The sequence below is a fragment of the Helicoverpa zea genome, chromosome 3 (genome assembly GCF_022581195.2).
Source record: "Helicoverpa zea isolate HzStark_Cry1AcR chromosome 3, ilHelZeax1.1, whole genome shotgun sequence".
Classification (NCBI taxonomy): Eukaryota; Metazoa; Arthropoda; class Insecta; order Lepidoptera; family Noctuidae; genus Helicoverpa; species Helicoverpa zea.
The window spans coordinates 4961924-4975566 of record NC_061454.1 but is presented as its reverse complement, the minus strand read 5'-3'; the positions used below and the strand labels follow the sequence as shown (position 1 = coordinate 4975566).

General features: G+C 39.1%; 2 protein-coding genes across 2 annotated transcripts in view; both read right to left on the bottom strand.

Annotated features, from left to right (window-relative positions):
* The window catches only part of LOC124645643 (fibronectin type-III domain-containing protein 3a), a 53812-nt gene extending 47617 nt beyond the window's left edge, over positions 1-6195 (bottom strand). The window contains exon 1 of the mRNA XM_047185465.1: positions 5884-6195. The gene's annotated coding sequence lies outside the window, so the exon portion shown is untranslated. The remainder of the gene's footprint in view (positions 1-5883) is intronic.
* A 1116-nt stretch (positions 6196-7311) lies between these two features.
* Positions 7312-13643, bottom strand: part of LOC124645661 (transcription-associated protein 1) — a 31165-nt gene continuing 24833 nt past the window's right edge. Inside the window, exons 39-48 of the mRNA XM_047185496.1 lie at positions 12792-12929; positions 11581-11748; positions 11048-11228; positions 10303-10489; positions 9602-10042; positions 9000-9108; positions 8581-8815; positions 8225-8364; positions 7610-8143; positions 7312-7566 (exon numbers count right to left, since the gene is read on the bottom strand). Coding sequence (XP_047041452.1) covers positions 7847-8143; positions 8225-8364; positions 8581-8815; positions 9000-9108; positions 9602-10042; positions 10303-10489; positions 11048-11228; positions 11581-11748; positions 12792-12929 — 1896 coding nt within the window. The 3' untranslated portion in view covers positions 7312-7566; positions 7610-7846. The remainder of the gene's footprint in view (positions 7567-7609; positions 8144-8224; positions 8365-8580; positions 8816-8999; positions 9109-9601; positions 10043-10302; positions 10490-11047; positions 11229-11580; positions 11749-12791; positions 12930-13643) is intronic.

Here is a 13643-nt window from a genome sequence, read left to right as displayed (position 1 = left end):
ATTCCTCAACACACGATTATTGTTTTTATCATATAGGTAAACAATTCGTGCAAAAGGCGAGTAAACAATTCTTGCTAAATAGCAATCAAATTATTTCACTGATTTACCTCCCTGCTTACTGTAAACAAACTGCGCGTGTTGCCAAAATCTGCGGACTGCGCAAACGTTGAAGCATTTGCCACTTTGCTTTACACGAGTTGCAATTCTAGAAAGCACGTACAATTTAACGATCACTTGACCTGTTACAAATGTGGTAAGGTGTAAGCCACTGTCGGTCTCTAGCTGACCTATCGAAAATATCGATTGTCATCTAAGTCTGTCAGTTGGTCTTTCGAGCCGGATGTTTGTGCAACGTGCAACTCATGCATAGTTTCGAAACACTAAAAGTGAAGGCTGAGTGACGCAATCTTTTATTAGTAAGTTACCGACGAAGCATTCACGTAAAAGTGCAGGAATCTCAAATGGTAATTAAAAATTCTCTATGATAATAACAAAGTAGCGTTATATAACGTTGTTACGTAACATCAGTAAAGCCGTCTTATTTGGTATGTTTTCAATAACATATGAGTAGGTACGTACTCCAGTACGGGCGGCAAGATGTCTCACATTGATAGCTAGCAGTGGTTTGAGCAGCGAAAGTTTCTTGCGATTGGAAAATGGTACATAATCATGTGATTATTTACGACGTTAACTTTCAAGTGTTTCTTTGAAATGCGAACGTAAATAAAAGATATCATTTTTATTGTGTAATTTGCCTACAGCTACGTTACGTCAGTAAAACATAATAATCATATTTATTACCTATTGCAAATTAGGTAATACAAGCCAAAAAATGTCGGTTATCTCTAGTTAAATTAAAACACAAGTAGGTACGGCTACTAACTTTGGTTAGTATCCCGGGAATACTGGAATTGATATAACTAACTCATATAACATCATCTAAGAATAATATTATTACCAAACAAATTAAAAACATAAACGTTATCTATCAGCTTATCATCAAACGCATGCTGAAGCTAATTGAGGTGAATGACCTGATGGTGGATGATCGTACGGAGACTTACGAAGAATCAGATTGACTAAACTATTGCGTGAATCATGTTGTGGCTAGTCTTTTTCCTACTAGACTTTCTCCTTAGGAAGGATTTCCTTCCTTTGTGACTAAGGAACAAATCACGCTTGACAGTTTTATTTATGTGCCTAAGTTTCAGCAACTATAATAACGTGGTTGGCGATGTACAAATCGGTGACAACGATATTTACTAACACGAAATTAAACCTTCCATTTTACGAATTGTAAAACGTTGCATGAATCATACGTATGACATTTATTTAGGATTAACCACATAGGGAAAACAATTTGGTTACCTACCTACCTATTAAATATAATGTTAATAATTTTTATATATCCTTATATAGGCAGGAGGTTGATGAATGAATAGTACCCATATATAATATCCATACGGTAAAATCATTCTTTTTTGTGATTATAATTTTTTTTCATGGCTATGGTGTACCTAAGACGCTTGATTTCGCTCTGCGCACACTATGAATTCCAAACCTTGCGCAGTATTCAATCAAAGGTGGTCAGTGTTGCCAATATTAAACTTACAAAACTCCCCATAATACTTGGAAATTAAACTGTTTGATTCTGAATCATCAAAAATCAAATTAATTAATTAATTCAGTAATTTCTCTACAACTCTTTTGGAAAACAAAACCAAAGGTAGCCTGCAGTATACTGCATAAGAAAACAATGTTTCCAACTGTAATTTACTATTAATTTGATAAGCACGCTGCTCATTTATAACAAGCTGTTTGGTGTTTAAACTGTAACATAAATAAATAGGTATGTCACATAAAATTTATTCGCGTTTCGAGAGCCCATTGGCAGACCGCGCCCTGGTCCGGTATGCCGGCTATTGCGAGATCAGCCGCACACGTGTCTACGACAAATTGGTACTTACTAACACCTAAATTGTGACTGTAATAATAAGTGGTACAGCTGCGTCGCTCCAAATCACACGCTACTCTAAAGTACTCCTCGACTTTAACCTTTGATGCGACTCCATCGAATATGGAGGAACCAAATAGAGTACCTTGTACCTTTCATCTACAAACGTTTATTTTTTATATTCATTCAATTACTGCGATACATTCAAGTTTAAAAAGAATATTACCTACTCTATACGAAAGCAAATTGAATTCACGGTAAGGATAAACCATTACATACAGACGTCATCATTTCTAATCGTCCCTACCACCTGCGATAATTTTCTTCTTCTGCAAAGCAAAGCGACTGCGGCGTTGGAGAAATTCCTCGAGTATTCGGTTCAACGGCCGCGCTACGCCGTAAGCGCTTTGCGCCTGTGTGACTGAGTAAGCGGCGCGGACGCACACACGGGCCCACACCCGTGCCTCTGCAAACATGACAGAACCGTTACCCGCTATCCTCTACCTATAAATCATCTAGTAGAGCCTAACTAGTCCTCAAAGTGCAGCACAAATGACACAATATATATTTCCCTCAAATAAGTATTATAACAACCACTAAAATTACAGCGATTATCAAACTATAACCTCCAATCCTGCCACTAAAAACAGAGTAGAGGTATTGTTAAATCACAATGAAGCAGATGATCCTCAGCAGCTTCGGCGGCAAAGTGCAATGCAACCCACATAAGAGTGCGGCGACGTCGGTATGCAACATCGCGCCAGGGAGAGGGGAGGCTAGCCGCGGAATGCGATTATATCTCTTCAAGATTTCATCACTAACACTGACGATCATATCTTCATTCACCTTACAAAATTTAGCGCAACGCTATTAACAGCAGCGTTGATGAAATGCATTATGAAAGTTGCAGAACAAAATTTTACTTTTTAAAGAACTAAAACGTTGCTCAAGGCTATCTGGTACAACAGGAAAGACTGCATCTCGCATCGCAAGATGACATCCTAACCGATTTACTGGTAATTGAAAGTAATTCAATTTAGAATGAGTGTTTATTGCGGCTAATAGTGTTGTCCGGTAAAATGAAAGGCGTCTACTGCTACCACTACAACTTACTATTCACATTCGTTACTAAATACCAGAAGCTTAGCTAGAAAGCCTTGTATCTACCTTCAGATTACATGTCGAGACAGTCTATAAAAGATAATGCTTCTAAAATATGTTCCATTGCAATACCGTCAGATTACCAAGTTTAGGTTGATAACAATGTTATTCCTACTTCCTTCTCCCATATTAAAATTATAATGGTACTCTAAACAAGGAGCAGTATTCGGATGAGATATAGGTACGCAGATGCTGTAATGATCGCATTCCTGCCTTATCTTTTAGTATAAAATATCAATCTAATCTCTGTGCAGTATGCACATAAATGGCTGATTAACTCCTGAGGCGACAGTGTTAATTATGTTGTAGCTTTAGAACAAACATATTAAAATAACAAAGACAATGTTACAACATCAATTGTTCCACTTGACACGTGAACATAGACTGTTCTGGCTCCGGCATTAACAAATCTACAAAAATGAATATGGAAACAATTCATCGCAACCCCAGTATTATGTTCATCTGATATTTCTAGAGTAGCATTCATATTCGTGACATTTTTAAATCAGAAAATTATAACTTGTCTATAATGTCAAGGACCAGAGTGGTTAACTGCCTAGACTCGGCGCAGGTTTGTAAATCGATTTGAAAAGGTTAAAAAAGACGGCGTAACACTCGTATCTGTGTCTGCGAGCTACTAGTTAGACTATACTCGTGTTCTTAGGAAAGCTATATTCAGTACTTATAAAGAGCCTATCTTTGTAGAGTAGGTAATAGGTATTTACTAATAAAAAGGTCAAATAAGTATCTCTCCTGCTCGTATGTAAACAATAAGACATGATACCAATTCTGAGAACTGACACAAAGGAACATGTTTTAGCTATCTGAAACGAGATTAAAGGTCACCATGATTGTGTGAATTTGACCTAAGAACCGGACACTAGCGATAATGAATTTGGTAGCTTAGGTATGTTGAGAGCTGACTTAACTAAACTACGATTATGTTATGTATTTTAATAGATAGGTAGCAAATTATGCTAAACAAGTGAGGAATGTATGTTCCATGAAATCAAACAAGAATTGAATTAACCAAATTAGCTAACATTTGTAACAAAGATTTCTTTAAAATTTTGAGAAATGTCTAGAGAAAATAAAATTGTGCGAAAACACATTTAGTGCTCGCATGGAGTGCACTGTGCAGTGAGATTTTCAGAAATGACCATTGCAAAATGATTCAGTTATGTTGAAGGTGCTGATTAGATTGTTTTTATCCAGTGGAACTTTTCTAATGATAGCTACTGCACCAGGTAAGCTTCCAGACAGACACTTCTTGATTTAAAATCTCGTTTATAGTAACTGCAGATAACTTCACCTAAAATGTTCGTTGTAGATTGTGGGTCACAGAGCGGAAGCGACGACGGACGTGTTTCGAAATATAGCACGCACTATCGAACTCATTATACTCATTATGTGAGATCACGAGTAATGTCACTGAGATAATAATTTATCAAGGGTTTACAGGGCCCCATGCTCGCGGGTCATTTGTTTGTCCCCTGTTGCCCAATTGTATTTTGCTTATCGAGGTAGTGCTTACGTTATTTTTATCTCTGATATTTTTTAACAATGATGTCGACAAAGTTTATTTTAATATTAAGGAAGAATTTCTCCCCAGTACCCTATTTTTTGTAAGAAACTGACAACACTTTACATTACCTTCGGGGAAAAACCAATCTCTATTTACTTTATACGTTTATAAAAACTTGCTTTTTTATTTTAAATAGCAGTTTTCTTGTTAAAAATCCCAAATGCAGATTTCTTGAATGTTAGAATGTAAGTTTAAAGATAAAAAACTAAAAATCTCGCAAGGTTTTGCCCATTGTTTGCATAACAGTTCAGTAGTTTAAAATAACACAGACAATGAATGTAGATGGGCTTAGTATAATTGATATGAAATGTAGCGAAGTATCAACAGGAAGGAACTCCATGATATTAAAAACAGGTAGGTAGAGGTACCTACAAGTGTGCTTCTTCTGTGGCCTTTCTGAGCATAAAGAGTTTTCCTTCAAATAAATCGTTTTACTAACACGCAATAGGTGTCATCTCGCATAAAACGCACACGCTCATATTTCTTCATACATTAAACGAGACTGGTTATACACATTTACGTGTGGGCATAAAGAGACTTGCGCCGTAATGTCAATCAGCGACGCAATTTATAGCATCGTCCCAGGATAATTTCATGTATAAAACGTACAACTTCTGTTAACAGAGTTGGTTGCAAATGTGCAATGGTCAGTGCAGCGGAGGCAGCAAGCATCGAGTCACACTGACATTGCGTATAATCCGGCATTCCATATGGAATGCGGTCGCTCGACCGCTCGACCGGCCGCGCACCGCCCCGCGCCGCTCACCTCCATGATTTCTTACCCACTCGCTTCCGTCTACCATATGGTGTAGTGGGATAGGACCGAATCTATCAAGATTCTAATAGGTTTCCCAACTAGGAAAATATAAAAGAGAGCACTCGTACTCCTTGCTTAACATGGAGACGTGTTATTGCTTAGTTTTGAACGTGAGAGCCTCAAAATAAAATGATTCGATACAACAGGTTTTGTAACGTGACTAGGAAGTTGGAACATCTTTCAAATAGTTATGCAGATTTTGACGTGACTTATAAAAGAGCTACGGTCGTGATCCATCACATAGGTAAACTGTTTATAATTCCTGATGTTCCGGAACATATCGACGAGACGATCGCCACGTAGCGGCGAATCAAACAAACGTCCCGTCAATTGAACAATTTTCACAGAATCGGAAATTTCACTCACCTTCGCGAAAAGCCGTCGATCGTTAAAAATATCCACTTGACTCGATCGCACAGATAATACGGTTATCGTCCGTACAACACAAATATTCACCACACCAAAACGACAACATAAATAAACGCGGGAGGAGCCGACGACACCGGCACGGATCGCTCGCAGCCGACGTACTCTTCGCACTGATCGAAATGCAACTCGGAAAAATGCACAGGGCGGGGTTGTCGAATGTCATAAACGGTCGGTTACAGAGGTCGGACACTCGCCGTTCGGGCTCGGGAACATGAGATACACCAGCGCATAACGCAACACCGCGGAGCGGACTGACCAGGACTGACAGAGCTCGCGGCGGAGGGACGCGGCGCGCGGAGCGAGGCGGCGCGCGCCGGCGACGTGGCCGCCCGCCCGGCCCGGCTCCCGCCCGGCGCCCGCACAAGCGCTTAGCAACGCCAGCGCGACGACGCCGCCGACCCGCTGCTGAGACACCCGTCGCGACCTCATGTGCCACGAGCCGCCTTTAGCGATTCATCTTGTGTCACCCGGTTGTCTCACTTTGGTGTTATTACAACGAAATTTCTATCTTGATTGAAAGATGCATTACTGAAAGAATATTACAACTACCCTCACTACTTACTGATTGATGGATAAATGTTTATTTTGTCTTATTCAGCATTTTTCTCTCTGGAGTTCTTTTCTTGTCATTTATTACATGGTATAACTGCGATACATACATATTTTACTACAGCCAAAATATTTTTTAAATACTGTTCTTGTAGAAAATGCATTGAAAGACCAAAAACTTTGATATTCTATAATTCCAGAAGTAGTTGCCTTTCCTACGGGATTTTGGTAAAATGTAGGTACTTGATAGCTTTATTACTGGTAGTCGCAGGTTTTCTTGGCAGACCTAGCGAAGAAAGGTTTTTTCACATAACAATGCTTATTACGCTTGTCTGTCAAACGTAGCAACTCCAAATACTTTTATGCCTTTCCTAAGGTTTAGCACATCTTACTTAACTCCGTGGATGCCAAGGAATCGAAATATGTCTATTTCCGAATTATCTTCAGGACAGTTGGGCTGTTACATAGCCACGTAACGCCAAATTGTTACAACAGAGACATTCGCATAGCGGGCAACTATGCAAACAGTTCCTGCTCTATCCTACAATTACTGCACTTTCTTTCCCATTGTTAGCGTGATGAAATCAGTTTTACTATCTCTAGCGATCGAGTGAGATTGGCGAGGCGGGCGGGACGCGCGGCGCGGGGCAGCCACGCTTATTAGTCGCGCACTTGATGCCGTCCCGGTACTTTCACCCATGCAGGTACTTAGCTGTCACTCATGCACATGCAATCAGAGGTTCCTTTCATGTATGTCACCGAACAGGTCTGTCTACACAAGAGGACAGAAGTTGGCAAAATAAAACAACAAAACAGTTCCAATTGTTCACTTTTTTAATACTTCTTTCACATCTTTAGAGATCACAGAAAAAACTGCTATCTTTATATCAACAACATGAGTCACTTAAACCTATAATAACTAGAATTATTTTAAAAGACTGCCTCAGCTCCACACTGCACATGATTTTGAGTTAAAGTGACTGTAACGGCGATTATTAAGCAAATGTACACTCAAGCACTATAGACACTGTATATCGGTATAAGTAAACATTTTAATTGAATACAGTTATCACGATGAATGAATACAGTTGATGATGAATACAGTTACAGGTAGAAATGCTATGGATAACATCCTAATTTAGACATGTTATCGTTGTGTCCATTTGCAGCTGTTAAAAAATCACAAAAGATCTAAGTTATACATTTCCGCTATTTAAACCCAGCAGTGGTGCGACTATCAACATCATAATCGTATTTTGGCGGCGTTTTTTTTTCTTATATTAATGACACAAAAACTACAGAGTGTAAATAAATGTTTCCGGGCTTACGTACAAATATCAGTACTTCTAGTTTATAGCCAGGGATGCCATGCAGGATCCATTCGGCAGAGATTGTCATGACTGTTGGCTGCGGTCACTAACGTGGCCACCTTACTATCCGGCCCGTCGAAATTCGCCATAGAGTTGAGACGATTCATGATAACTGTCACGGCTTTGTTAACCATATTAATAATAGTCTCATTATCCATTTCCACAGGTTTGTTCTCTGTTAAAGCCCCTGCCGTTGGAAGTCCCGATTTATCCTCCAAACGTTTTCTGTAGCCCGTGACCATTTCATCGCGTAATATTGTTCGTAGGATGGATTGGATCTGAAACAGCATTTTTTTTAGAATCGAAATAGTCTCGACGAAAATATCAGTTATTTCTTGTTAATTTTTATCTAAGTTTACCTTGAAGTTGGGTGTTACAAGGCACCGCGCGACGGATATTGCAGAAGCTGTGAGAGGCCCGGTGATACCTATTGTGGTCAGCAACTCGGATATGTTCGGCGTCAGTCGGAACGGCACTGGCCGGTTGCAGTCTAATTCACCTGTAGATTTACAAACTGTATTAGTAACCATCTCACAGAAGAACACGACAGGCTAGAATAGAAATACACCGAGAGTAATAAACAGCAAATTCTTACCAACTCTTTCCACAGCTGAAAATCAACTAAAATCTATTATGCATAGCCAACATAGGTGCAGCGAGATTAGTCACACACATCGACGACATCAAGAACTACAAAACTGAAACATTTTCATACCTGTGGTGTCATCAACGTCAAATTTGTAGTAAGAGACGTTGAGTAGTCCGGAATCCTGATGGACATACATCATATCGGGGTTGAGCCTCGTCAGATGTAGCACGTACTCGGCGAAGCTAGCCAGTGACAGTTGCAGCGTCAGCATCTTCCTGAAGGTCCAGTAGTCCGTGGGCGCGGAGAAGGTGGCCGCCGCCCATTCCTTCAGCATACCCTTTGGCACCATTGTCGCTTGCACCTGCGTTCACAAATATCAATCAAAATACTGAACGCAGGTGCGCCGTGGCTAATCAATTGTCTATTTTGTGCGTAGACATGACTAAGCTTTGGTAATTGAATGTTTAAATTATACGGTTGTTAAGAAATAATATTGTAACCATTGTTGTACTTATATTGTGATAATATACATTATTTCAACTTACCTCACGGAGGATATCTCGCAATACTTGATGCGAAGCTTGCGAGCCTCGCGCTTGGACAGCCGCGAGGCGTTCGTAATAACGGGCGATTGGGGCATCGTATTCCACTCCCCTAAAATGAAACATATTTCTTGAGTTTTATTAATATTCTTTTAAATTATTATTATTCTTCATTGTCGTCAATATAATAGTCGTGGTGGCCTAGTGGGTAAAGGACCAACCTCTCACGTATGAGGGCGCGGGTTCGATCCCAGGTCAGGCAAGTACCAATGCAACTTTTCTAAGTTTGTATGTACATACTTTCTAAGTATATCTTAGATACCATTGACTGTGTTTCGGATGGCACGTTAAACTGTAGGTCCCGGCTGTCATAGAACATCCTTGGCAGTCGTTACGGGTAGTCAGAAGCCAGTAAGTCTGACACCAGTCTAACCAAGGGGTATTGGGTTGCCCGGGTAACTGGGTTGAGGAGGTCAGATAGGCAGTCGCTTCTTGTAAAGCACTGGTACTCAGCTGAATCCGGTTAGACTGGAAGCCGACCCCAACATGATTGGGAAAAGGCTCGGAGGATGTATGTATTATTCTTCATTGTTGTTTAGACTTACCTATTAGCACACTCTGTGCGATAAATGTCTAGTAGAGATATAGAACTAGGATTATCTTCCACGAGCCGCATTTGAGGCGAAACCGAAACGACTCGCGGTACAGTGAAGTGCAAAAATCTCCTCGAAGTTTCCTTTTGTTTACCCAAATAATGGTTCAGCATTCTAAGCAGTTGTAACACTCGTTCCTCTCTCCTGGCATCGCCCAGTCCCGAGTCGTTAACTACTAGGTACGGGTATATTTTGCCATTATGTCCACGAATGTACAATCTACGTGCCGATGTGTTGTGCTTCTGTACGATCTCAACTCGTGGCATGAACCTCGCGATTCTAACGTGGTAATGAGTATGTTTGGGCAACAGGAACTCGCCGGGCAGTTCTACTTCAGCCGTCTTTAAACTGAAGTTTGACAAGAACCTACATTTCTCCTCGATAAGGAATGACCTGTAAGAAAAAAAGGTATTTTAGATATTGATTTTGATGTAGCTGGGAAATGAGTGTTAGTGAATAAAAGCGGTATGTTGTTAACCCGAAAGCTAGTGAAGCACTAAGCCTGAACCCTCGCTACAACTACGCGATGATGTTAGATCGAACGTGAGGTGTTGCTAAGGACTAGGTAACAAGAAGGACGGCACAATCGAATATAAATCTCCTCTGTATTTACCTTATTGGGAAGTGTTCAATGCCAGAGCTCAACTACTTACTTGGGTAGAACCTTTGTTTTAGCCTCGAGTATCTTGACCCATTTTCTCAGTTTCTGTATAAGATTTTGTAATTTCATAGCGTTTGGCTGCGAAAAGTCGAAGTCTGCGGTGAACTGTGTCTTCATCTTCTGGAAGACCGGGTCTTGCACGGTGGCCTGCGCGCGGCGGGCCAGACTCTCTGATGCAGCTGAAGAGAATGCACCACTTACAGAACTTGTTGAAATACTTTCTGTAGACATACAAAATGGAGTATCTGTATAAAGTGACGCTCGCAGGGGGCACAACATCAGTTATATATTCAGAAAAACCCAAAATAAAATAAGGTTAGTACTAACTACTTGTGAAGAATCAAGGAATACTTTGTTACCTGTTATGTCAAAGTTATAATCGCACAGCGATACATACTGTTTATGTTATTATCTCTCTGAAATAAATTTGTATGTTATTGTTTTTTTATGAGTGAATTATAACTGATGAATAATGCTTCTATATCGTCCCATTTATTAAAGGGATAATTTTGATTTTTAATGAAAAGCTTTGTTTATCAGCTTATTAGTGTCTAAAATAGGCATCACTTTTTCAATACACCATCTTGAAAACTTCTACTACTTCCATAGACTTCGTGTTATCAAAAAAGAATGTACAGACTTGCGAGTGTACCTAATGTGTCTACAATGAAATCATAGACAGAGGAAAACGAAACGAAAAGTAAAACGCCTATCGGTCGGGTGGGGGGCATACTTACTTATGCCAATACCGATGCCGAAGGTGGAGACGACTTTCTTGATGAAGTTGAGCGTGTGTGGCGTGACGGTGGCGTCGGCGACGGCGGCGCGGTGGTGGAAGGCCACCACGTGGCACTTGGCCAGCCCCGCGCGCAGCTGACGGAGCACCTCCTCGTACCAGTTTTCGCGGAACCATACCATCTGGTAGGAGGTGTTTGGAATAGTTAGTGACGCAGCCATTGTGAGTTTTTTCACTGAATAATTTCAAATTAGGCGAGAGAGCTATTGAGAGCTAAATACTGAGGGATACATTTTCTTACTTATTTAGTTAAAAAAAAAAAATATTTTAAAAAGTTTCCAAAACACTTTTGAACAAAAAGACTGCTATATCATCTTTTACTTTAGAACTTTATATAAACATAAGAAACAGAACCTAACATTTTAAGTTAATTACAAAAGTAAGATACAAAAATGATAAAATTATGACTGATTCTAAAGCAAATTCCGAGGACACGCATAGAGCGTATAATCTTGGTACGGAACATGAACTGACCTGATCGACGATGCCCTCGAGCGAGGAGAGCACGGTGGGATGTATCTCCCGTTGCATCTGCATGATCTTGGAGCAGCGCCACATGGGCAGGGTGGCCTTGATAGGGCCCGCCTCGCCCGTGGAGCCACTGCTCGAGGAAGATGCGGCCTCACTCACCTTGCTGCCGCCCTATATAAACAATACTTGTTATAGATAGGTCCGTTTGAGTAGGCACTTATATAAAGATAAACAATCTTGATATAATTAATTATTATAAAAAATAACATTAAAGAAAATGTACAAAGAACGAATTTAGAACCTCCTCCTTCTTGGGATGTATCTAAAAAAATCAGTTATAATAAAATGCAGCTAAAAATCAACGTAATAAATAACAATTACTCAATTTAATCATTATTTTAAGCAGTCGTTTATTTTGTTTAAACACATCTTGAACATGTGTAAGTCCTATCAAGATTGTTTACTTTTAATTAAGTGCCTACTCTTATGGTGTAAAGCATTTCTTGTCGAACAGCTTTGCTTGTCCGAAGTTGGCTTCCAGTGGCATGATAGTCAGAATGTATGAACTATTGCGCACGCGTGAGGTACCATATTGTTAACTGCGGATAAGCAAACTTATTTGACAAGAATGCTTATTGATGGATCATGCTGACAACATGCAATACATTTGAAGCCACTACTTAGAGACGATTTCTCAATAATCGTATATCAACAAATAACGTCTAACATCAGATTTACTCTACAGACTATTTGACTTTTGAAAAATCGACTCTGAAATAGCAATTAATATGTAAGACAAGAATAAAAAGTAAGGTGGAATGTACTTACATTATTATAGAAGTAAATGAGCGTGAATGATTTATTTTTTTTTTTTTTTATACAAAGTGTTGATGACAATACGGCAATGAATAAAAACTAGGACAGTAGTCCCTAGGAATAATTCTAACTTTTTGAAAACCCTAATATATCAGAGACATATTTAATAAAAAAAATAAATCATAAAATTGAAAACGAAATAGAACACCTTATTAAAATAAAAATAAAATCATCTTCATTTCGGACAATTTATACATTTATTTAGGACTATTTTTTTATATATTAAAATTTTTACATATAGAAAAATATATAAAATAGAATGCATTAATGAATGCGAAGTTTACATTGGTTGTCATGAACACTTTGTATAATAACAGTAAAAGTAATAAGCAACTTACGGCAGAGGTAGTGGGTTGATGTGGTAGGTGCGCGGCGATGTTTTCTGCTGTTTTGTGTCGTTCGCGTTGTTCAATCTTCAAAGTCAAGTACAGCGTGCGGATGGGGAAATATACCGCTTGCGGGAAGAGACGGCCGACCTGGGAAGGGAATTTTCGACTATGTTACGGCCTACCACTAAATATAATAGGGAAAATATGTCAAATTTATTTTTTCTTTTATAAGTCTCAAAATTATACAGAGCATTATTTATTTATTATGTAAATAGTTACACACACATAATACAGACAAGAAGAAAAATAGTACAAAGGCACAGCTTATTTAATGAGAAATCTCTTCAAGCAGGCCTGTTATGGGAGAGTCTAAAAACTTTGTTTTGTTACCATAGACATAATATTAGTAAACAGGACTGCGCATACAAACCCAAAAAACGAGCCGAGTGAAACAGTTAGTACGGAGGCTGTCTGTCCCTTTCTAATAGGGTGACTATGAGATTAAGCTATGTGAGACAAATCCGAATTTGCTAAGATTATTAAACACAGATTAGTATTGAAGTTTTAACTTACGCAGTTTGTGACCTTAAGATACTAATAAAGGCTTTTAATAATTAGCGGAAATTAGCAGTATAAAAGCAGGAATATTCGAAGTGAAGACTGTTTTTTTTTTGTATTTCTACTTCATATATAGACTGCTGAGCCATTTATGTCGCCTTTCTTCATTTTTTGGGAAGCTATAACAATAGTACAACAGTTTTAAAATCCATCACCCATATTTTGACTCGTTACAAGAATTCATGGGCACCCTAGTTGTTTGGTTTACGAAAATGTTATTATTAGCTAACCTGTGGAACGATA